This window comes from Aquarana catesbeiana, linkage group LG09, assembly GCF_042186555.1.
Source record: "Aquarana catesbeiana isolate 2022-GZ linkage group LG09, ASM4218655v1, whole genome shotgun sequence".
NCBI classification, from domain to species: domain Eukaryota; kingdom Metazoa; phylum Chordata; class Amphibia; order Anura; family Ranidae; genus Aquarana; species Aquarana catesbeiana.
The window spans coordinates 114,959,192-114,985,740 of NC_133332.1; the positions used below are offsets into that span (position 1 = coordinate 114,959,192).

The 26,549-nt window shown below is 39.8% G+C and overlaps 1 protein-coding gene across 5 annotated transcripts in view; it reads right to left on the reverse strand.

The window, feature by feature from the left end:
* Window positions 1–26,549, reverse strand: part of MBNL3 (muscleblind like splicing regulator 3) — a 189,079-nt gene that overhangs the window by 83,500 nt on the left and 79,030 nt on the right. For all 5 annotated transcript variants that reach the window (XM_073599171.1, XM_073599172.1, XM_073599168.1 and 2 more), the window contains exon 2: window positions 11,050–12,021. In XM_073599171.1, coding sequence (XP_073455272.1) covers window positions 11,050–11,223 — 174 coding nt within the window. In that variant the 5' untranslated portion in view covers window positions 11,224–12,021. The remainder of the gene's footprint in view (window positions 1–11,049; window positions 12,022–26,549) is intronic.

Genomic DNA, 26,549 nt, shown 5'->3' on the forward strand with positions numbered 1-26,549 from the left:
ATTTGGATCTGATTGCAGAAAGGTTAGTATTCTTCCCACTGAGCATTTGCTGTGGAAAGAGAATCTTTTTTCCTCTCACAAAATGAAGTAAGCCTTTCATGTGTGGTGGTGTAGTTTTTATAGCTTTTAACAGTGTGAGAATTACCAAATCAGAAGGACCCTCGTTTTTTAAAATCTAGGCTTCAAAAGTATGTCATTAATGTCAGTGCCAATGAAGTAGGGTGGTAGACCAGTCGTTGAGATAAAAAGGTCAGGTCAATCTGGAGGAGCCCTTAGGGTGTCTGCCAGAAGATTGATCAGGTTGGAGTACCACATTAATCTGGGCCAGTTCTGAGCTATGAAGATCACTGGGATGCTCTTCATCTTGATCCTTTGGAATTGATGAGGAAGAAGTTTCAGAGGGGGTAAGGCATGGATCAGGCTGTATTGATCCTGTGGAACGACCAGAGCCTCCACTGCTTCTAACAGATGATCTCTGCATCTAGAGATGTCCAGTTTGTTGTTGAATCTGGAAGTGCACATTTAGCATCCTCCACCTGTGACCCAGGTTCTAAAACACTTCTGCTGTAGGGACCATTTCACCAGATCTAGGCACTGCTGGCTGAGGTAACCTGTCCATCAATTCACACCTGAAATGTGAATGGCAGACAGGGCAGTAACAAATCTGCCCAGGCTAGAGTTCTATCCACCTTTCTTGCATTGGGGAGACTTCTGGTTCCTCCCAAGTGGATGATAAAAACCACAGCAGTGGCATGGTTAGTTTGAATCAACTTCAGAATGTTGATCGGGAGAAGAGATTTTTCATTCAACCAAGTCCCCTGCACCAAAAAGGTGTCTAGGAATGTTGTGTGGTAAGGGTCTTGATGGACTTGAACAAAGAGAACTACCTTCAGATCTGCAATTCTGTATGAGAATTCTGGACTCTGGCAGCTCCTGGACTGCAGAGTACAAGAGCCTGGGAGCTGAGAGTTTGCAGTTTTTCTTGCAGAAGAATAATTCAAGCTTGAGCTGTGTAAATGATGAGACCCAGGTACTCTAAGCAATGAGACAGTTTCAGTGCTGATTTCTGAAGGTTCAGGATCCACCCATACAATTTTAGGCTTGGACTATTTGCATCACATTGTGGGTTAGAATTCTTTCCAGTTTGTGGTATTGTGGTAAAAGTTTTTACAGTCTTGGGGCCCTTCAGGGATCTTAAGAGGGTGCTCACTGTGTCAATAAGAACCATATCTGGGGGACTAGAAGCCTGGGAGCTATGGCAGCTGGCTTCAGCTACTCAGGAACAAATGAATTCATAAAGATTTGTGAGGTTCTTCATCAGATAGTCTCAGCAATGGATCGCTCGGAGGCTGCCATAGCTGCAGGCAAGTCTGGAAGTGAAGATGTAGAATTAGACTTATAAATTTAAACATAACTGCATAGATGTCGGTGTCAGCAGGACAGCTCTACTTGCACTTGGGAACCAACATGTGTTTAACACAGGCAACTTAACTGAGATGATTACATAAAAACCATGGGTACAAGCCAGCTGCTTACAGCAGAAGATGGTTAATGGCATAGGTGACCAGGCAGGTTACTGTAGGTGGCAGCAAGGACCAACTGAGGTAGAACTGTATGTTGAAAATAGAGACAATGGCAGAAAGCAGCTACTTCATGCTGAAAAAGCAAGAACACAGTATGCACACAACCATCCAGTTAGTGATTCAGCACTTAATTATCCAGGGTGTTAATGCTGTCAATAGAAGCCAAAGTAAAAGGTGGTATAATAATGGCTTTCAAAACTTGGTAATTCCCAATGCTTGGTGAACACATCATACTCATTAAGGAGTTTTCAGAGACTGGGTAACACCAGCGGCTGTGCCATGGCTCTGGACCTGGAAAGTGGTTAAGTTACAGTACACAGAGGTGAAAAGTGACACCTGCAGAACGCAGGGTCTGAAGGCAACATTCCAGGCAGACCCTGCAATTTTTAGTCCAGAAGGGAGGGAGTGTTACTGCCTTCAAAGCTGTTGCAGCGGATACGCCGATCCAGTTACATGCATAAAAAGCTCAACTGAGCAGACCAGATGAACGCTTGAAGAAAAAAAATAATCTTAAAGAGAAAAAACGACTGTAAAAAATTAAAATTTTCTCAATAGAGAAAAGATATGCATCCTCATAGGACACTAGCAAAAAACTGAAGCATGATGAGAGTGGAAGGGGTGATACCTGGCTGTTCAGTTTTTTTTTTGTTTGCCCATGTCCAATTCCTCCTGAAGGTGGCAGTATAACCCAAATGTTTCTTAATGAACAAGAAATAAACAATAAGATTATTAATTAGGTATAATACACAGGTGAGATCATTCTGGAGAGAGAACAAAATGTCTACCCTCCTCTAAGCTGAGGAGCCTGGACAATAGGCATAATTGGGCTCCTTCTACACAACTCTTACCATGCTCATAAAATAGCAGACAGAGAGCTATTGTACAATTTCAGAATTGTCAAAGAATGTGGAAAGTACCTTTCAGTCAGCACAACTCCTGGGAAGTGGGCAGACTGAAATTTATGAAGTTAAATATAGCAGATGCCTTACTTCACTCACTTGTACAAATTGTGGGTTAAGCTTTAAGCAAATATATTAAACCCTTCAAACTTGTATTTATAGCCTCAAGGACAGAGCCCCTGCTCTTGTTCATGCAGTTTTGCCATCAAAATTCTGGCAGGACAGCATGTTTGCTCACATTGGAGTTAAACTAGTATTGAAACATTATGTGTTGGTTTATGATGGGACAGGATTACATAGGGGTCTTGCCAGCCAAAAATGTAAAATGTGAATGACAATACCAAGTTTACAACTGCACACTTACAGGATATAGGTGCCGTTCATGCTTCACATTTCAAATATCAAATACATTTCAGCAAGAAAAAAAAAAAATTGTATTTGTTTATTTACAAATGGGTTTTCTCTGTATCTTTATTTTCTCCCACTCTGTATGCATTCCATTTTTGCAAATCAGCACCTACTTGATCTTGTTATGCTTGAACTCTGCTTATTTTCTACACTACCTTCAAATGGAGACCAAAAAAAAAAAAAAAAAAAGAGTGGATATTTATTCACTCATCTTGCTATAATTATCAGTGAGTTTTTTTTTCACTCTGTTCCCATAATTGTTTTACTTTGTGTTTATTCAAAAAACAAATAGACATAAAAAAAATTTATTGGGGTTGTTTTTTAGTGGACATACTTTGGCAGATCATCAGTACTGTGTGGGTGACAAAAGTAATTTAAGAGCTACATACACTAACGTAGCCCTTGAACAATTACATCACACCAAAATTAAAATTAGAGGGGGTAAATATCAGGTGCAAAAGCTGATGGTGGCCCATGTACACCTGATAATTTGAATGCATATGGGCAGTAATACCTCGCACACACAATGAGATTATCGGATGAACGACTAAAGCAGGGCTTGACAAATTTGCTTGGAATCTAGGAGCCAGCTAAAAAAGTTAGGAGCCGGGTTTTTTTAAACGACCGACAAAGCTTTATTTTCAATATAAAAAATAACTAATCTTAAATTTACACAGAAAGACCACCCCGCTAGAGGCCCGAATAGCGTCACTAAAACGACGGTAAAGCAGTGCTAAAAATAGTGCCGATTTACCGCCGACACCCCCCGCGGCTCGGTGTGAAAGGGCTCTAAGGGTCCGATCAGGTCCGCCTGAATAAAAGACAGGCGAACCTGATCAGACTGCCCGTGTGAAAGGGGCCAAGCAGGGAGATAACAAATTCATTTTAATTAGGAAAAAAATAAATAAACAGTTTTTATATAAATAAATAAAAATAAAAGTTATTACGAAAAAAAAAAAAATGCTATCCCCACATTCACTTCCTTCTCTTCTCCACTTTGGGAAGGAGATGGGCGGGCAGTGAAAACAGGCAGGTATTTCGCATTAGCATTGCATTAACATTGTTGGTTGTAATACCAACGGCCATCACAAGATGGAGCCAGATTCCAAAAGGACTCCAGAAGGACCGAGGAAGGCCGCAAAGCCGCGGCTTCAATTACCGGCTGGCGCGGCCCGACGCGATCACACGGGGGGGGGGGTCGGAGTCTGCACAGAGACAGGATACCCCAAGCTGTGCCGCCCCAGGCACCAGGTCGCTAATTCTAGTCGCAAATGCGACCTGGCGCCCGGGGTTTGTCGAGCCCTGGACTAAAGGTATGAAAATTCTCGTATGACAGAATAAAAATTCAGAAGTGATCTTGTGTATTGTACTGCATTTTCAGACGAAGACTGTACTGATTAACCACTTCAGCCCCGGAAGGATTTACCCCGTAATGACAGTCCATTTTTTGTGATACGGCACTGCGTTGTTTAATTGACAATTGAGAAAGAAAGAGGCTTCCATCATATCAAATGTAGAGTGTGGTGGTCCCATCCCTCACGTATTAGACCAAAGAAGAATACCCCCTTTAGTGGGACTTTAATAGACCACCAACTCTTAAGATAAAAAATATGTTTTTAATGGTATACAATAAAAAGACGTGAGAACGTCTACAACATACAAAAACACATTCCATACAGAAACAGAACAGAAGATATACAGATGAAAATGATCATGTTATATGTACTCTCCTAGGGGTGATGTACCCCGATACCCGACGCGTTTCCAGTATTCTGATACCTTCATCAGGGGTTTGAGAGTTGAAGATGTTTTACAAATGTATAAGTTCCAATGGAATGAATCTGTGTTCAGGCAGCACGATCGTTAGAGCCTATATCAGCACTGATATATGTCAGCCTATATCAGCACTGATATATGTCAGCCTATATCAGCACTGATATACGGAAGGCACCCACACATTGGACTTCCAGAGGATACATCCACTTTGGGACGGTTGGATACTCATCCACCCGTTATGCAGCCTATATTACATAGGCTCGAACGATCGTCTGCCCCAAGTAGATTCGCTCAATGTATATTGGGTCTGGCTTCCATGAAATACTTTATTTGACCTTGGTGTCCTGAGTGCTCCCTGAACACAGAATCATTCCATTGGAACTTATACATTTGTAAAACATCTTAAACTCTCAAACCCCTGATGAAGGTATCAGAATACTGGAAACGCGTCGGGTATCGGGGTACATCACCCCTAGGAGAGTACATATAACATGATCATTTTCATCTGTATATCTTCTGTTCTGTTTCTGTATGGAACGTCTTTTTATTGTATATCATTAAAAACTTTTTTATCTTAAGAGTTGATGGTCTATTAAAATCCCACTAAGGGGGGTATTCTTCTTTGGTTTAATTGACAATTGCGCGGGTTTGCGACATTGTACCCAAACAAAATTGATGTCCTTTTCCCACAAATAGAGCATTCTTTTGGTAGCATTTGATCACCTGTACGGTTTTTATTTTTTGCGCCAAAAAAAAAAAAAAAAAAAAAAAAAAAAAAAAAGGCGAAAATTTTTAAAATATATTTAATTAAAAAAAATAAATATATATATATCTATCTATCTATCTCTATATATATATATATTTTTTTTTTTATATTATACACATCCAAAAAGTAAAAAAATCTAATTTCTTCATCAGCTTAGGCAAATATATATTCTGCTACATATTTTTGGTAAAAAAAAATTCCAATAAGCGTATATTGACCGGTTTGCACACAAGTTATATAGTGTCTACAAAATAAAGGATAGATATAGGGACTTTTAATTTTTTTTTTTTTTACTGGTAATGGCGGCAACGTGCGCTTTTTAGTGGGACTGCAACATTGCGGCAGACAGATCTGACCCCAAGTGACACTTTTTGGGGACAAGTGACACCAATACAGTGATCAGTGCTAAAAAAAAAAAAAATGCACTGATCAATGTATGACACTGGCAGGGAAGGGGGCGATCAATGAGTTAACAATGTTCCCTGGGTGCGTTCTAACTGTGTGGGGGATGGGCTCACTGGGACAACACAGATCAGCTGCTCCTAGTAAATCGGGAACAGCGATCTCAGAGTTGTCCCCTGTCAGAACGGGGATCCACCTGGTTTACACAGGCATATCCCCGTTCTGCTTCTGTAACGCGACCGCTCGTTGCCAGCGGACATAGAGTCTGCCGGACACGTGCGCTCTTTCCCCTGGCGTGCAGCAGGCGCACACACTATCGCATGCATGGACCGATGTACAGGTACGAAGGTTTGCGCAGCCAAGGCGCCTTGATGCAGTATATCTGCAGAAGGCGGTTGGCAAGTGGTTAAACGAAAATCGTACAAGAAACATTTTCAGGTTTGTCCCTTCAGAGAAGATCGAATGAACTGTCATGATCGGCTCTGGAAAGCAGTGTACTAACCATTAGATTATCGTACGATTGATTCGAAAGCGGTATTTTTCGTCCGATTTTCTGATTGTGTGTACAGGCCTTAACAGTCAGGAACAAATGGACAAACTTGAATATTTGAGAATAGGTATCTGTACTGTAGATTTGATACAAATGTGAAAAATATCCCATGCTCCAGGTTTTTTTTTTTTTTTAACAGAATCCCATTAGAAGTGCACTGAGTTGTATATTCTTCAGGTAAAAAAAGCTTCCTGAAAGTAATTCATTTGTATCCACTGCAAAGACTGACTGCCTATTTTACAGATCACTCTAATCATTCAATAATAGCATCAACATTGGCCACATCTACAGAAAAAAAGTGCGTGTGGACATTTTTACATCACTTTCAATCAATTTTCTTGAGACTCAAAATAAATAAAAATAAATAAAATTAAGCAACTAAACAAGCTGGAAATGTTTTATTTATTTTCATTAGGGTTGTTGGGTATGTGTTCTATCAAAACAATCCTTCACCACGATGTATTATGATGTGAAGAAATGAAACAAAATTGGACAAATTAAAATAGACACATAACCAATGTTTTTTTGGTCATATTTCTCTTGTGGGTCACAAGAGTGCATCTGCTTTTCCACTGTGACCCAAAATCTGCCGACAGCGGGCTTTGACATCACAGAGCCATTCCAGACTCTGGAAGGATCCCAACAACAATGTGGGGATCCACTTAGCTATCTGATCTGCACTTGGCTCAGCTTCTCAATGTACTGCTAAGAGCCTGAGCCAGCTGCTTCTGCCCCCTCCCCAGCGTTTCAGTGAGCGCTGTAGGCACAGAGCAGACTGACAGTCACCCCTCTCTGCAGAGTGCAGACCGGGAACTGAGTGATCATTGGTCATGTGATTGCTCATATCTTGAGATTATAGCTGGTGGGGCACAGCAGCATCAGACCAATGCTGCAGCAGGAAACCACCATGATGGGCGATTGATGCTTAATGTGGTGTACATGCTACCATGGTCATAGATTAGGCATATTACCAGTTTCTGTTCAGTAGAATCTTGCTAAGGAACTCACATTTACTCTAAAAATAAGCAAATGGCCAATCCTTTCACTCATTCAGCGTAAAAAGACCAAAATGAGGTGGGTTCCTAAGAGTCCACATTAAAGACAGGATAACCACCTTGGCTATGTACAGTGTGGTGATTCAGCCCGACTATGTTTATCTATTACATTTCCATTTGTTAGGGGGATAGGAAGGGCCCCAGCTCAACATACTCCAACATATCCCAATGTTAACAAGATCCATATCTTGCTTCATAAAAAACAATGATTGGTTCAAGAAATTCCCCCAGGAAGAGCTGCAAAAAGAGTGCCAACATTGCATCATGCCAGCTGTAACCAATATTAACAGTTGGGGTTGTTCAGGAATTAGAACAGTTATATGAAAATTTGATAGAGGACCATTATAGTAAAAAATCCTGTATTGTAACTATTTTTTATTTTATTTCAAATGTCATTCATTCTACTTTTCTCCATATTTGCAAGCAGCTCAAGTTGTCCTGCAAAAGCGGCAGTTATAAAGGGGTTGGGAAAAAGCTTTTTAAGTATATGTGTAACCCTGACTTTCTAAAAACAACCCATTCCGTTAAAAATGGAAATGAAAGGCAAACATTTCTATATTTATACAAATAACATTATAAATACTTTTTGATTAGTGATCACACAATCTCTGTTCTCAGCTGCACAAGGGGTTTAGAGAGGTGGGGGCAGAGAAACAGCAGTAAGCTAATCTTCCCAGTGAATGGCTGTGCAGGGGGGCGTGTCAGCACAAGTTTGATCACTGTAGGACAGGCAGGTTGTTCTCCCAGCACAATCAGAAAACTGACCACAATGGAATGGATGTGCGCTCATGCTTAGCGTGCTCAGTTTGAAATAAGAAAGCAGAGGTCTGGCAGAATCATCAGGTATTTCACACAAAAGGAAGCAATACAAAGAGAACAGGATACTTTTTCATACAAGTAAATGGTACAACAGGCACATATCTGGAATATTAAATGTTGAGGTAACATTCTTTAACACTGGTAGGGGTCTATACAGTGGTTAGCTTTTCTATATAAAATGTATCCAGAAGAAAAAAAAAAAAAAAACTTGCTAAATAAAAAGTGCTTGCCTAAAATCAGTTTAAAATTTCCATCTATGACTACCAGTGGCAGGCCCATCCATTAGGGGCGCAGGGGTGCCGCCCCCTAATCCATACGTCTGGCTCCCAATCTACATGCAGGGTGCTGGACGCATGGATGTCTATGGGTTTTTTTTATTTTGGAAGCACATGATTAGAGCCTGAGGCTCTAATTGGCTTCGAAAAGGGTTGGGCTCAGGGCGCAGACCACTGCGCCCTGAGCCCACCCTGTTGCGTGACAATAGCGAATATAAGCCATTGTCTTCCTGCTACTCCTCCCGGCCAATTAGAAAGCGGATGAGACCCAAATGGCCGAGAGAAGCCACTATATTGGGTGGTACCAGGGAGGATGTCCGTGGAGATCTGGAGGAGGCCGTAATCATGGGAGGGAGCGATCTCGCCAGTGGCGGCCCGTGCATCCCTGCCGCAGCCTCCCTATCTATGCGCCAGGCCCTTTTCAGGACACTGGGTGCATGGATTCCTATGGCGGGGGTGTTTTTTCTTTCCCCAAGCACCTGATTAGAGCCAGAGGCTCGAATAGGCATAACAAAAAAAAAAAAAAAAAGAGGATGGGCTTGGGGCACAGAGACTGCACCCCGATCCCACCCAATTGTTAGACCATAGAGAATTAATTTTCGCTTTTTTCACACTACAGTGCCTCCCCGCCAATCAGGAGGCAGGTCAGTGAGACCTGTTTCCCGACTGGCCAAAGAGTCAGGCTATCCTATTGGATGCCCTTCGCTTTGGCGGAAGAGAAGACACAGGGCGGAGGAAACATGAGGAGCCGCTGCTGCCTGCACTGGGGAAGAGGACATCACAGATCAGTAAGTGCCGGACTTCTCTCAGGGGGCAGTGCTGTCAGTTTTCTATGCCCTGTCCTGCAATTCTGGGGCTCTATGCCCTGTCCCGCAATTCTGGGGCTCTATGCCCTGTCCCGCAATTCTGGGGCTCTATGCCCTGTCCCGCAATTCTGGGGCTCTATGCCCTGTCCCGCAATTCTGGGGCTCTATGCCCTGTCCCGCAATTCTGGGGCTCTATGCCCTGTCCCGCAATTCTGGGGCTCTATGCCCTGTCCCGCAATTCTGGGGCTCTATGCCCTGTCCCGCAATTCTGGGGCTCTATGCCCTGTCCCGCAATTCTGGGGCTCTATGCCCTGTCCTCTGATGTTGCAGAGAGGACTCCGAAATAGAATAAATTGTGTATTTAGGTGACTGTAAACCCAAAATCAAACTTTCAGTATGTCTGGCATCATGCCTCACTGTATACAGTTTTCTTAAGCAAATTATTTTTTGTAAATCCTTTGCAAAGCGCGTTACCTGAAGATCCTAGCGGTATCACCACGCTCTGTTGCAGTCTGACAACGCTAAACCACTGGTGTGCTCCTTCCCTTCAGCTGGCTGTTGGCCTGCTGATCTGATAGGCTGTCCAAGACAGGATGACAACACTGCTACAAAATTTAAAGCGGTGGGTTAATGTTGACAAACTTCACTGGGAAGTTATATCAGTGGCGGGGTCTCCAGGTAAGAAACAAATTAAAAGCAAAAAATATTTGCTTAAGAAAAATTAATACAGTTAGAAATAAACGCCAAAACATACTGAGGAAAACTTTTACATACATGGTTTCCAGAACAGGCATCAAACTCTTTTTTTTTTTTTTTTTTAATGATTAAATATACACATATATTTGCATGTGTATTTTTACGATCAAAAAACAATTTATATTTGTTATATACCATTGATATGTATTTTTATGTATCCTCCGTGTCATTAAACATGTTTTTTCAACACCATACCCCCTTAATGTCGAGAGTCTCAAAGTCCCAATCTCCTTTCTCTTTTTACTGAATCAGGGATGGAGGCACACTACATATGTGCCTCATTCAAAGTCCCAAACTTTCCCCCCTTTCTCTGTTCTACACATAACGAGTTGTCGTTAGGAGCACCTTCTTAAAAACTGACAGGACTAATCTGTGTACCTGTATACATGAGCACATACTGCAGGCAGTCTATGGGAGCTTGAATTATTGCTGGTTGGTAGGGGATCAAATACTTCTTTTACTTACTGAATTGCAACTCAATTTATAACATTTAAATTTAAATATGCCTATGATAAAAATTATAGACCCTTCATTTGAAAGTGGGCAAACTTACAAAATCTGCAGGGGATCAAATAATACATTTTCCCTGCTGTAACTGGTTGTGAAGCTGAACATAGCCCATACCTCGCCCTTTATGTTAGGGAAGATGTAAAGGCTGTGCCAAACCCAAACAGACCGGAATGATGAAAAAGACATTTCCACTATATAAAGCGATGTCAGCTGCCATTGCTATATTTCTAAGTAACAGTGAAGTTACACTTTATACAGTACATGCCATTTGCTTTCACTATGGCATACTTTTTTACCACACCCAACATTTTTCCATCAAATGTCACTGGCTTGTTAGTGAGGAAATGCCATTTTAAAAAGAATCATGACTGAATATTGATGCAGATATAATCAGAGGCAAACTTTAAAACTCCAAAATTAAATAGAAGCACTGGTTTCCCTTACCTTCAGCGAGTCAAAGCAAGCGATAACTCGTCCATTTTCCACATGGCAACTCCGTGATGGGTGAGCAAACTTGCATTCTGCATCAGACCTTGAACAAGTGCCTCTCTGAAATTCCCGACAGACTTCCAGCGTCAGCCATTTTGTGTCACGCACCAAGGAGACGTTAACAGCCATATTAAAAGACAGACCGCTGAGGCCAAGGAGAACACCTCCTATCGGTGACTACAATCGTTTTTTTCTTCTTTAACGAAGGGGTTGGGGAAAGGTGGAGTTCAAGTTTAAATGAATAAAAACTATTTTTTTTTTTTTTTTTTCGCTTTGGTTAAAAAAAATGTCAGCACTTAAGGTTTTATTTTTTTTTTTTTTTATACTTTTTTATTTAGTCAATTTGTATCTGTTGTCGAGACATGAATGAGACAAACATCCAACCATAAAATAGACGTTTTATCAGATAAATTGAAAATAAAAATAAATCTAATTAGAGACCAGCTCTTGAAAAGTGCAAAATGTCAAAGTTTGAATGTGTTGGCTTTGTCACTTCTGAAATCAGATCGAGTTAGACTGAGCCGACTTTTCAACAATTCTGTGCTCTTAGCTTAATGGTTCCAATTATGGTTGTGTAAAACTCAGCAGAAATTGGCAGAATTTCAGTTCCTCAGACAATCTGTGGCGTTTTATTTATTGTTACGATGAATAAAATAATGTTACAGTTGGGCACAGCCGTGACTGTTAATGAAAATTTGATGATTTCCGTATTCAAGGATTGAGTGCTGAAATTGTAATTATGAAGGTCAGTTGCCGTTTGGGTTGGCCTGCAAGCAACGGCAAATTAAAAAAAAAAAAAAAAAAAAAGAAGGGGGGGAAAAAAAAAAAAAAAAAAAAAAAAAAAAGAAAAAAAACAAAACAGAGGCAGCACTAGACAGAGATCCAAGCAGCGTTAGCTTCAGAAAAAAAAAGGCACGTTTCAGCAACCTGCAATAAAAGAGGAAATGAAATACATAATCAGAAAAAAAAATACAACCTTGTAATTTTCAATCACAAGCTTACACGATACAGCAAAAGAAAATGAGTTTTTGCAACAGGAAAAACCTTTTAGATAGTGACACTACGGCACAGTGCAATCAGCCATTGTGGATTGAAAAAAGGGGCCTTTCCCAATCGAATCTGCGCATGGTAAAACACAAGAGCCAATTACCTTCTCTGTAGCAATATAGGACTGGGCTGATGCCCAATAGCAGAGCTTGGTTTATGCTGTTCTGTTTTGGCATTGAATTTTTTTTTTTTTTTTTTATTGCTCGCTGCACAGTAAGAAAATGCCTTGCGCTTGACACAACAACTCACGGCACACGTGCGGCAGTTGTATTTTTTGGTTTTGTTTTTAGTTATTTACTTAAAAAAAAGACGTGTAAAAGTGAGAAGGGTCAGAATTTTACTATAAATGGAAAGCAGACAAGGAATCTGACAGTACGTATGTGCTGTATGAGCAGAATCTAGCCTCCAGCTGGTGGCTGTGTGCCACGGGTTGGGAGAACTAGACAAGCAGAGTTATGCTGGATAGACATTAACCCTTTTCCAACCAATGGCACGTTTCATTGCAGTCATAGACATTTCACCTACTAAGATACACATTTAAGATCATGATGCAGTCAGCCAAGCCATCTGTATAACAGAAGTAGACAAAAGTCTGTGATTGCTGCTTGTAGTGTTTTTTTTTTTTTTTTTTTTTTTTTTTTTTATGGACATAAATGTAACAACTGTATACTGGTACAATAGAATGTGCAAAATATCCACTAAGACCGCAAGCAAACTGCAAGGGTCTCTAACCTGTGACCAATCAGAATTTTTATTGTTAGAATTGTGATGGTTTGCCCTGGCTTTCACTTTGTATATCATTGCTCTTTTTGTAGCTATAATAAGTATTCCCAATACTGTACCAAATGTATTACAGAGTAGTTACAAAGGGTCATTTTATCCCAATTTTTTTTTTTTGACAGGTGCTAAAGGAATTAAATAACCTAAAAAGGGGTCTTAAATCTCTCAGGGACTCCACTAGTGAAGTCCTTATGCTAGAGTATTCATGCTCATTACCACCACCCTTTAGGATGGGGTTCCACTCTCCATTTTGGATTTCTCATTTAACTATATCATACAGGATGCAGCAAGTAACTAGGGCTGCAACTAATGATTATTTTCATAATTGATTAGTTGGCCGATTGTCTCGATTAATCGATTAATAACCTAAAAAGTGTGGTGTATAATTTAGTTAATATGTAAAGTTTAAAAAAAAAAGGCAAGTTATTCTTAAATATCTCTATGCAGTGGTAAATATAAATAACCAACTATATGATTAAGGAGCAAAATATCTAATCCACTCTGAGAATAACAGACAGAAGAGATATAATGTATATACTATTAGAGGAGATATACTGTATATACTATCAAAGGGTGAATCTGGTAAATATCAGATTCAGAGATCACATTTTTTTTTTATTTAAAAAACAATGTTTTCCTTAAAAAAAAAAAAAAAAAAAAAAAAAAAAGTCATTTTAAGAACGATCATTCGATTTTTTAATCGTTAGTGGGGTCAAAACGACGTTCGTTTTCAACCACAGTGATAGGAAAATTTGGAAATAATAATAGAAAACTTCTTGGTCAAAGGAATTTTCAGACTGAATATGTAGTTTTCTTCAGAAATTACATTAATTTTAAAAACAGAATGTTAAAAACTAGTGAAAATTTCAAACATTCTTTCATTCAGCGAATGTACAAAGATATTTCGTCTGAATATTCTGGTCTGAAAATGAATCAGTGTGTCCAGCATAAGGCTCGGTACACACCTATGCAGTTTGCCTTTGATCTGTTTCTATTTTTGCGCACGTGATTTTGCTGTGATTTGTGTTTTTGCTTTTTTTTTGGCCAATTTGTTGTTGGGCAGATTAAAAAAAAAAAACACAAATTGCTGCAAAAACGCATTACATGCTTTTCTGCAGCTTCTTCATTGAAGTATATTGAACCAAAAAAACACCGTTTTGCGTTAAAAAAAGTCCCTGACCCTTTCCAAATACGCAGCAGCTGAAAAAAGCATAGATGTGAATGTGTCCCATAGGAAACCATGTAAATGTAGTGCGTTTCTGAAAAATAAACACATAGGTGTGAACCAGGTTTAGGACGTTTAGTAACATAATTGGGTTAAAAAAAAAACCCTAAAAATAGCCCTTTATAGTAAAAAAAAAAAAAAAAAAAAAAAAAAAAAAAAAAAAAAAAAAGCAGATCACCACTACTGTAAGGGGCTCATTTTTTTACTGTAGACCTGTGAAAGTAATATTTACAGTAGCGATTTGTTCTTTTTGTACTATAAAAGGCTCATTTTAGTTTTTTTAACCCCATTATGTTACTGGCCGATTAATCAATGAAAATAGTAATCTATTAATTTCATAATCGATTAATCGATTAGTTGTCGATTAATCGATTAGTTGTCGATTAATCGATTAGTTGTCGATTAATCGATTAGTTGTCGATTAATCGATTAGTTGTCGATTAATCGATTAGTTGTCGATTAATTTCAGCCCTACAAGTAACATAGAAGTAACATAGGAACAACCCAAGGTAGGTAGGAACTCCTAAAACTCCAGAGAGTAGAAACCGTGCTAGGGGGATATGTCAAGCAATCTCACTGCTAGGGATATAAAAAGCTACCAGGTGGCGCTGACCATTAGACTTCATTTATAGTGAAATGTACCTTTTGGCTAAACTTTTCCCAAAAGAAAGGAACACGTGAGGATGTGTTCAATTTCCTACATAACATGAATATTGTAACCTTCTTTCCAACTTTAAAGGGAAAAGCAGAAATGCACTGGTCTGTATGGAGAGCAACTGTACACCAATACATTGGTGTTATCAACAGACAGCTACAGTGGAAGACCCAGCTAGAACTGACTCCCATTTTGAGTGCATACTGGTAAAGAAAAGAGGTGTCAATCTCCTGATTTTTATATCCAATCATATTGATTGGGTTCCTATCTATATCCTCCAAAATAAATGGAAAAAAACAAAAACAAAAAAAACGGAAAAACAGACAGACAATGGGAAACTCAAGTTGGAGGCATCTACCCAAAGTGTAAAACTTTTTTGGGTAAACTGGCCCATTTAGTCCTTTTACATTAACCAATACCTCTTGCACAATTTGTGCACTATTCGTTCAGAGATGACTGTTAGTGGGAAATTACATTTTATTAGCTGCCAACATTTGAAAATAATTTTCAAGGACACACTGCATGCCGAGTTGCTTAATTTAAGCTTGGCAAACAGATTATAATCTTGGAGGACCATGGAGAAACATATACTAATTAACATTACAAACAGGTATTTTAATACATACGACATATACATAATTTAGATACTTTTTTTAAGCAAATAGTATATTAAAGGTTCAACTGCAGACAAAACTGTTTTTTCAGTTTTGGATATACTGGGGAAGGGTCGGGACTTCTGCCATTTTTTAAATGTACTTTGTGTCACAGACGCAAGTAGTAAAGGAGGATAATAGGGGGGGGGGATGGGCGCTAAGGATTAGGTAGAGGAACCTGGTAACACCTAGATTTTTCTTGGAGGGGGGACAACGGTTTAAATTTTTTTTTTTATTTAGATGTGGGGTGTCTCCACCTCTCGTGTTGTCTCTATTAGCCAAGTATTGAAATCATGCTTTGGAAGCTTCTTGGATACATGCTGTTCTTTTCCAACAGTCTCTTACCTCCTCTTTGGGGAAGATTTAGGATATACATGGTTAAGATAAGCCTCTAGGACAGAGGTCTCAAACTGGCGGCCCTCCAGCTGTGGCGAAACTACAAGTCCCATGAGGCATTGCAAGGCTGACAGTTTGACAAGGGACATGTAGTTTTGCAACAGCTGGAGGGTCGCCAGTTTGAGACCCCTGCTCTAGGAGATACAATGATGACAGACATATGAAAGTTGTATCTATGTTTGAAACATTTTTTTTTAATTTTTTTTTTTTTTTAGTTTATCGAATGAATACCATCTTGGCTTTAATTTAACAGCTTCAGCCCCGGAAGATTTTACCCCCTTCCTGACCAGAGCACTTTACAATTTGGTACTGCGTCGCTTTAACTGACGACTGTGCGGTCGTGTGACACTGTACCCAAACGGAATGTGCGTTTTTTTTCCCCACAAATAGAGCTTTCTTTTGGTGATATTTGATCACCTCTGTGGTATTTTTTGCACTATAAACAAACAGAACAGCGACAATTTAGAAGAAAAAAAATGCACATTATCACTTTTGCTATAATAAATATCCCACTTTTTTTTTTTTCAAAAAAAAAAAAAAAAATATTCTACTTTTTTTTTTTTTACCAAAAATATTGCATTAAGCGTATATTGATTGGTTTGCGCAATAGTTATAGCGTCTACAAAATAGGGGATAGATTTATGTCATTTTTATTATTCATTTTTCTACTAGTAATGGCGGCGATCTGTGATTTTTATTGGGACCGATATTGTGGCGGACAAAGTGGACACTTGACACATTTTTGGGACCATTTACAATACATGAGTACATACAGTGATCAGTGCTATAAAAATGAACAGATTACTGTAAAAAATGTTACTGGCAGGGAAAGGGGTTAACACTAGGGGGCGATCAAGGTGTTAACTGTGTTCAATCTCTGTGTTCTAACTGTATGGGGGATGGGACTATCTAGGGGAAGAGAGAGATCAGTGTTCATACTTTGTATAAGCACACGATCAGTCTCTTCTCCCCTCAGAGGACTAGAATCTGTGAGTTTACACACAGATCCCGGTTCTTGGGGTGTCACAAGCGATCGCGGGTGCTCGGCAGTCATCGTGCCCTCCTAGCACTCGCCCCCTAGTGACCACAGGGCGAAGCAACGCAACAACGTCGTTTCGCCCAGCCGTGCCATTCTGCCGCAGTAAAACTGCGGCGGCTGGTCGGCAAGTGGTTAAAAACGCATAAATGTACATTGTGCACCCCTTCAAATTTCTCATTGTGTGTTTTGTGTAACACTATTAAAGGCAGGGAAATAAGACACAGACAGTAAAATAAACATAAAAGTTCTATCCATTTTACCCTGCATTAGAAATATTGTCCTTTGCCCCCTGGGAGGAGATTTCGCAAGCTTCCTATTGCGTTTGTCCCAAAAAGACTTTTACAGCAATAACAAAATTGATATAGGATAAAACCTTTTTGGAAATAAACTTTTGGTTGCAGTTGGACTTAATATGCGTTACCATTTGTATGCAGAAAAACACTGTAGATGGCCATGAATAAAAAAAAAAAAAAAAAAAACACCAGAGGTATTTCTCGGTACTAGAAGTATTAGGGGCAAATCTTAAAAAATTGTTCCTAAAAATCAGGGAGAGAAGTCTGCTATGTAGGTTTCTGCAGTGTTGCACCTTTAAGCAATTCATTGGCTTCTGCTCCCACATTCCATTTAGCAAAGCAACATTTCAAAGCAATATTCTTATAAGGAAAAAGCAGAAGTTGCCAAGGCCAGTCACAGATTAACTCATACATGCCCAGGTCTGGTCGGTGCCAAGCTGGCTGGCAAAGCATTGCAGAAAGCTCTGGCAATGTAAACGCGGTTTCACATACTTAAGTTTGAGAATGATGTGTTTTATGCAAGGTTACACAATTCCTTTGCGGGGATTGATGGGCTCTTGGCACAGCAAGGCTACAGTATCGGAGAGCTTTACTTCTGTTCAACTCCTTCAGACCTACAAACACGCGATAAATGCTTCCAGCTTTCCAAACGCTACCAAAAGTAGTCGGACATAAAAGTGTATTGCTTATTAGATATGAAAATTTGCTCTGGCTGCTGTGGTATGACTGTGTGAAAATGATAACACGATTAGGAGCCACGTGTTGCCAAACCAAGGACTCCTAACGCCATTTTGGGGTGTGTCTCCTACAGAATGATTGATTTTACTGAATGATCCTGCATAGACAAACAACATTCACAGTGTTTTCTGTTTTCACAAATTCAACGAGCGCTTGCTGTAATCCTCAACAAGTCCAGGCACACGTGTTTTATCTCGTCCTCCCTACAGGCTGGCAGAGGTGCTGGGACTTGTAGTTCCGTAAACAGCGACAAATTGCTTTTCTTTATGTAAAATTCAAAAGATACTACAGTACTTAACTTCCCTAAGCTGTAGACTACAGTAAAGTACAGATTATCTCTGCAGCATATTAATATATTTTTACCAGTTCTCTTATTAAACAGCAAAATCAAACACCTATGACAAAACTATTAAAAAAGTTTAACTGATTTAAAAACTTTGTTGTATAGCGATTGTATAGAGATTCAATAATGAAATAAAACAAATCCAAAATTATATAAGTCCAATCAAGTCTATAAACAACCGGGAAACCCAGTGACAGACACTTCAAGCAAATGAAGAAAATGTGTAAAAGTTGAAACCTTTACCAAAGTCAACCCCTTTGGGTATGCCTTTACCTCAATAAAATTGACCCTCATAACCAGTATCAAAATCACGCTCCCATATGATCAATCCGATTAATACATCCTTAGCAGGATCATTCTTAACCAGGTCCTATTATTTCTTCTGGTACTCTGATAGTCCTCAACAGCTCAGGTGGTGGGTGGATGGATCAGTACAATTCACATGCTCAAAAAAGCAATAAAAGCCGCCATAGTGCTCACTGCTACTTTTATGGATAAAAATACCAAGATGAAAAAAATAAAAAAATAAAAAATACCACTCACATGTTACACAAAGAAAAAAGTGCATACATCTTAAAATCTGGAATGCAATGTCAGTGGGGCAGATAGCTGCAGATACAAGTTAATCCAGCTCCAGCAGCCGATAGCACGCTCTCCACAAGCTCCCTGTAAGCATGGCCTGGCCATGCCCTATGCATTTCATTGTAATTATGTCATCGGGGGCACCAGCTTATTTTTTGTTTTATTAATAAAAATAGCAGTGAGCACTTTGCCATTTTTTATGGTCTTCTGAGCATGTGAATTAACAGATTTATCCACCCACCATCAGGGGTGTATTAAATTGCTCATATCACTTATGGTCCACAATGAAGCTGGTCAAGCACATAAATGATCAGATTCGTCCCTGGGGAATGACAGCTCTAAACCCCAAAGTGAAGGAAAAAAAAAAAAAAAAAAAAACACCCCTTCTCTGAATTGCTACACGGTCTGTTAAATATACCACTGAAAGTTTTTTTTGTTATATCTGTTCAATAAAAGGCAAAAAAAAAAAACACAAAAAAAAACCTGCTTGTCCTGTTATAGATTCAGTGTCAGAGTGTGTTATTTCAAGGAGTCTTATTTGCCCTCCCAACTGTTATCTTTGGACTACAAAATTGCTAGTGTCCATGTTGTGGAGAACAGCATAGGGGACAGATTAAAGTGGTTTAGAAAAGGAAAATTAGACAGGGCTGACACCACCTAATCCACAAAAACACTGAGGTGTCAACCTACAACAGGAATTGGGAGCAGAGTGCATTTCTGGCAGATTAAAAAGGTATTTTTCTGTACATGCAAGGTCTTTAAAAAGGATTTAAAAAAACATAGGGAAATGTACAAGGACCAAAGAAATGTACCACACAAGATTATTTTTTTGCCCTAACACACTTTCTATAAAACAAAAGTTGAAATCTGATAAGTTGCTAATGGCAACACCACTTGTTCCCATTTTCTTTCCTTTAACAAATCCATTCACTCCAACAACATCAAAAAGAGTAAAGAACTTGGGGATCTCGGTCTTAAGGGCCGGTTCACAAGTGAATTTCACAGAAACTCTGTCCGAGTTTCTGTGCATTTCAGGGTGGTGTGATTTTCAGCCTGTTTTTTTAATGGGCTAAAATTGCACTGGATCACACAAAATAGTGCATGCACTACTTTTCAAAAGAGCACTGCGCCAAAATTGCATGGTACTGTGTGCAGTACCATGCAATCTGGTGTGGGCAAATACTCTGCGTTTGAGATTGGGGTGTCATTAAAAATATACTGTCAGCTGTAGCAGATTGCACACTTTTGAATGCGGTGCGGGAAACACGCACATAGCACACCTTTCCCACACTGCATTCTGATGTGAAACGGCCCGTGCACATCTTGATTTAACACCAGGCAAAGAGGAGGACAGTCATCTCACCATTTATATCGATCTATCTCATATATATATATATATATATATATATATATATATATATATATATATATATATATATATATATATATATATATATATATATGGGTTTGTTCTAGAGTCCAAACCTGGTGGTCAAGTTGACATCACAAGACAGCTCTCCCTATTAGAGCAAGGCAGTCTCTTTTGACTTGCTTTCTCCTGGACAGGTAGCCACGATCCTTTAATTACCAGCCCTGGCTTAAATATATATATATATATATATTTTTTTAAGCCAGGGCTGGTAATTAAAGGATCGTGGCTACCTGTCCAGGAGAAAGCAAGTCAAAAGAGACTGCCTTGCTCTAATAGGGAGAGCTGTCTTGTGAGGTCAACTTGACCACCAGGTTTGGACTCTAGAAGAAACCCAATAGTATATGGAATTCAAGGTGACCATGTGTACAGTTGTACTGACTCTTGGCATTGTATAATAAATCCACTTTAAACAGTACAGCCTGTTCTGAAGAACACCTGTGTTAACCTATCAGTGCTGAAATGCTTGGAATGGTCAATAGTAAGAAAGCTGGCACCTGCAGACATTCAGTATCCAGTAAGGTTTAATCTACTAAATATTTTCACACTAATGCATATTTTATTTAAACTTAACGTGTAACTGATTTTTTTTTTTTTTAAGCTTTGGATAGACAATAGAGAAGAGAGGGATTATAGAGATTAGAACACCTGTTTTTTTTTTTTGTTTGTTTTTTTTTTTTTTTTAATTCACCAGGCTTTTACTGTGCCCCCATTAGGATGATCCACCCTCTCGGTTTGTCCCGTTTACCATTAATAGTGAAAGTAAAAAAACACAAGCCCAAATGTTTCATTTCCCCAACTACAGTGACCACCAATACTAAGGGAAAGATCTGGAAATTATTTCAAGGATTCCTCTATGACAAAAAAGAGAAGGGCTGCTCTAGGGAGATGGATGGCACACGGAGCACTGGATCCAATACATACACATGGTATGTTGTATATAACAGATAACTCTGTTGCTGTACAAAATATTCATATTAATACTAACTGTATAAAAACAGCAGCACTTGAGCTATATTGTCAGACTGCAACGGTTTACATAAAATGCGCCTCTGGTCACTGCTCAAGTAATATGGACATCATTACTGATTAATACTCTACTGGTATGTAGGCAGAATAAAACACTGGAGAATAATACCAATTTATGGACAAATAAATTGGTATCTGTCTCAAGAGCTCCAGAAAACCTAACTTGCCACCCAGACAAAGGCCCCATTCAGTCTTCATCTAAAACCGTGAGAAATCAATTTGAAATATTCCACATGTATTGTTAAAGCGGAACTAAATTCTATCGATCAACATTAGCTTGTTTTAACCCATATGCTGCTAGCCTTCGTAAATAGGAAAGTATCTTATATTTATTTTTTTTTTTAAATACATTTCTTAACCACTTGCCTACCAGGCACTTTTATGCCCTTCCTGCCCAGGCCAATGTTCACTTTCAGCGCTGTCGCACTTTGCATGACAATTACGTGATCATGTAACACTGTAAATGCTGAATAATGGACTTTGTAGGCATGTATAAAAATAGAAAAATTGTAATAATTAATTCACATAAAATACATACACATAATATATGCGGTAGTGAAATATGGGAGACAGTGGTTTATCCTAGAGGTTACACTTGACTAATAAATACTTCCTGTGTGGCAATATTGAAAAAAATGCCCACACTGAGATGTATGCATGCTTCTTGGTAGTTTCCACAGTCCTCATAGATCAGTGGTTCTCAACTCCTGTCCTCAGGACCCACTAACAGGCCAGGTTTGCAAGATAATGGAAATACATTGCAGGTTATATCATTTTCTGCTCAGCGATTGTAGTATTCTAGTCTGTATTTCCCCAAGGTAATATTTGAAATCTGATAGAGTAAAAAGAATTGCTCGCTCTACATGTTTCGCAACCTAAAATGTCGCTTTTTTCAGGAGCTTCAATAATTCTAGTTGGAGAAACCTACTCAATTAAAATTACAGTACAGATTATTGGCATAATGATACAGGTGTGTGTATGTACACAAACTCACCAATAATGTGGTGCTTAAACAAATGGTCTCAACAGAAAGTAAGTGGCCTCACAAAACAGAGTAAGACCCCTTTCACACTGGGGCGGTTTGCAGGCGGTATTGCGCTAAAAATACCGCCTGCAAACCGCCCCTAAACAGCCTCCGCTGTTTGTTCAGTGTGAAAGCCCGAGGGTTTTCACACTGAAGCGGTGCGCAGGCAGGATGGTGAAAAAAGTACTGCAAACTGCTTTTTTGGAGCGGTGAATTCACCGCTCCTAAACCGCTCCTGCCCATTGAAATCAATGGGACAGCGCGGCTATACCGCGGCTATAGCCGCGCTGTACGAGGGATTTTAAACCTTTTTCGGCCGCCAGCGGGGGTTAAAACCGCACCACTAGCGGCCGAATACAGCTGCAAGAACGACGGTACAGCAGCGCTAAAAATAGCACTGTTGTACCGCCGACGCCCCCACCGCCCCAGTGTGAAAGGGGCCTAAATAGAGTACAAATCAATAAAATGTACCATCATCCAAATTATTTATTATTATTTAACCCTGCGATCTATACACACCTGTATTGATCCTCACGGCAACCTATCTCCGGGTCCCGCATACAAATACCCCCTGATTTAGGTAATTGTCAGTTTTACCTTGTGTCCTCACTATCCCCTTGTTTGCACCCCTAGGCTTGTTGTGTTATTCACCAATTTCACCTGCACCACTTGTTTTTATGTTTGGCTTTATGTTCACAATTCCACGGTCTGTTCTTCACATTCACTATTATCATGCCCTCACCTGGAACTCATCTGGTTCTTGGTTGCATACCATTATTCATATCATCTTTTTTTCTTTTCCCTCTTGATTTTTCCACTCTTTGTTTGTTCCTCTTTACCATCAATTGTTCCTTCCCCCTTTCCCCCCCCCCCTTCCTCACTTTTTATCTTCTACCCCTTTTTTCTTTATGCTTTCTTTCTTTTACCCCCTTTTTACCTTTTACCCCCTTTTTACCTTTTTCCTTTCTCTGTTCCTATTCAATATCGTGATTTCGCTCTTGGCCCTCTTATCTCTTTATACACTTTCACCACACCCTTCACGTTGGTGTGTGTTCCCCTCACAACCATACTACCTTATGACTTCAGGTATTTACCTGACATCGATCACCCATTCTCCATACTGTCTCACTCAGATGTTAGCTGGTGTTCTCATACCAGACCTTGCCGGGCTGCCTTGCTACTGTACACTCCCCGAGGCTCGGGTAAGCAGTCCTATTATCCATTTTTCTTCCTTACCCATTTCATAATTTTGTAAAATCCTTTATATGGATCTTATTATTGTATTTTTATTTGTATCCGCAGATGTATTTTCCTGATGAAGCAGTAAATCCGCGAAACTTGTTGAAATACTATGTCATCTGAGCTTTTTTAATCTATACTTTGTTGTTTGTTGCTATTTTGTATTAATAAATTTTGTGAATTTTTACTAGTGGTTTGTACTACTTACATATATCCTTTTCATATGTACCGTAATAGTCCACTTGCCTCTCCTTTCTTAGTGAGTTTGGGGTGGGGTGGGGCCCATACTCCCAAACAATCTTCCTCAAATGGTCTAAACACTCATCTATGCCGGGAATGCCATGACCGCAGAACAACCCTCTGGAGATGACAGCCAGGGACACCAGGGCCAAGCGGTAGTCACAATAAAGGCACAGGGGTTGGGATATGAGGATGTACAAGTAAACTGGGTATAAAGGATATGGCAATGAATATTAGTATAAGCTACTTCAATGGGGATGTACTATAGTATTAGGTCCCATACTCGCATATCAGCCAGTATGACTCCACTACTATGCGTGTCGGCCTTAAATCAGATGCTTTTCAATCTATGGAAAAAAAACAGTTGGTCCTCCCAGGATCTTAAACCATATAGTAAACACAACTTGGCAAAAGCCTAGCCGTATAAAATGGAAAGGAAGGGAACATAGCTCAAAATACCTTGATTGGCTAGTCCAGGATAAGAAAATTAAATCAGAATCATGTGTGCACAGTCACAAGGGAGGAGTGACGTGCTGACGTCATCGCGTTCACGCAGGTCCCGGAGTGACGGGCTGCAATCGAGAGCCAGCCGGTTTGTTTATACAGCATCTTTTTATCATTTTAATTTTGAGTGCAATGCTCTTTTTTTATCTAATAAAATCACCTAAGCTTTTACACTATAGAAGCTTTCATTTCTTTATGGGGATCAACTGGCAATACAGGCTTATGAAGGATAATACCTGGGAAGACGCTGGAATTAATCGCTCCATTCCTTAAAGGCCCGGGCTGAGTATTAAGCCACAAGCGTGCGTGATCTCCTGTAATAGGAGATCATTTAGAGTCGGTAGGCGGCAGCGTGTGTAGAGGTGGAGGTTATATCTTTCTCAACCACAACTCTTGGGTGCATCGTGTGTCAGTCTCAGTCTGAAAATCATCTTAATACAGTGGACTATTCATAATATGATACAATGTGATATAAACTTGCTGACTGGCTCCTTCCTGTACATATACGTCGGCACTTTAAAGTTGGATATAGCGGTAACAGCAACAGCTGCTGCCACAACTGAGGTATCCATCTTTTCAGTGGGCGGTCCTGGTTACGATAATGGTGGTCTCTGCGGTGGATTCGCCGCGAGCTGTCCGTGGCTGGGTATGGAGACGAGTGAGGGGGAGATGGCCCCCACCCATCTCCATACCATAGCAGGGCGGAAGCAACGTCAAAACCTCTCTTCCGCCCATACTTCCTAAAGGGCCATTTTTTGTCGTCATTTTTTCAAATGACAAATTTTTTTTTGTTTTGTTTTGCATTTAAGTCCAAATATGAGATCTGATGACTTTTTGACCCCAGATCTCATATTTAAGAGGACCTGTCATGCTTTTTTCTATTACAAGGGATGTTTACTTTCCTTGTAAAAGGAATAAAAGTGACCCAATTTTTATTTTTTTTTTAACAAAACAGTGTAAAAATAAAATCAAGTAAAATAAGAAAAAAAAAAAAACATTTTTTTAAGCTCCCCGTCCCGACGAGCTCGTGCGCAGGAGCGAACGCATACATCAATCATGTACTGCTGCCTACTATTTCTAGCGTTTTAGCACTAGAAATAGCACCTGAAAACCGCCTCCCATTCATTTCAGTGTGACACTTCACACTGGGGGGGGTGCACTTGTGGGACATTAGAAAGAGTCCTGCAAGCAGCATCTTTGGGGCAGTTTGTGAGCGATGCATACATCGCATTCTTTGGCCGCTAGCAGGGGTTAAAATCGCAGCTTAAACAGCAGTAAAGCGTTGCTAAAACGAGCGGCGCTTTACCGCTTACGTTCGGGCAGCCCCAGTGTGAAATTGGGTGCCAAAAACTCTCGGCTTGAGCCTTCCCCCCACCAGCAGTGGCTTTCTAGCATGGAGCACTTCTTTCCAGAGACAATAAGAGACACAGAACTTCAAAACATATCTAGTGGGCCTATATATTGTAATCAATCATTCATGAAACCGTTTTTTTTTTTTGGCTGGCAAATGCTTATAAAATATAAAGTGTGGCCCTCATAGTGACAAGATTGGAGACCCCTGCTCTAGTGTTAAACCCTAGCATTTTTCTCTACCACACAAGTGGTACATACAACTGGCCACAATGAATAGCTGTACCCCATACTACTGTACTCAGCTGCACACGAATGCTTTTGTACATCAGTGTTAATATGTGCATGTATGTATGCCATATTCCCAGGGGAAAACTGCCACCATGTTTAAAATTGTCTAAATAAACCCACACAAACATCTACCCACCAGGATTCAAACCCAAGCACCCAAAACACTAAAAGCTAAACGCACCAGTCACTTAGCCATAATGTTGCCCCTTTATTGTTCAGTCCTTGACTTTGCTCATTGCCTGGAATTGAGCTTTCCATACTGTGCAGGTTTACCTGAGTTGCTCATTCTGCCTCCTGTGTTCCCTGCATCCTCCACAGCTTCTGTTACATTGGAGTATGAGATCCTCTTTGTGCTTTGGGTAAATGCATCTCTTTCAAGACTACACATCAATGGCAATCAAGCACAGGCTAGAGGACTTGTACATGGCCAATGTTAAATGTGCTGGCACTAAGACCGAATAAAACAAAAAGCACTAAAAGCTCAGAAAAAAAGACCAGGAGCTAAATAGTGCAATCTGAGAATGGTAACATTAGATCAGGGGCGATAACATAGAGAACATTCTGGCATCAGCAAAGAAGCCTGCAAAATGGACACATC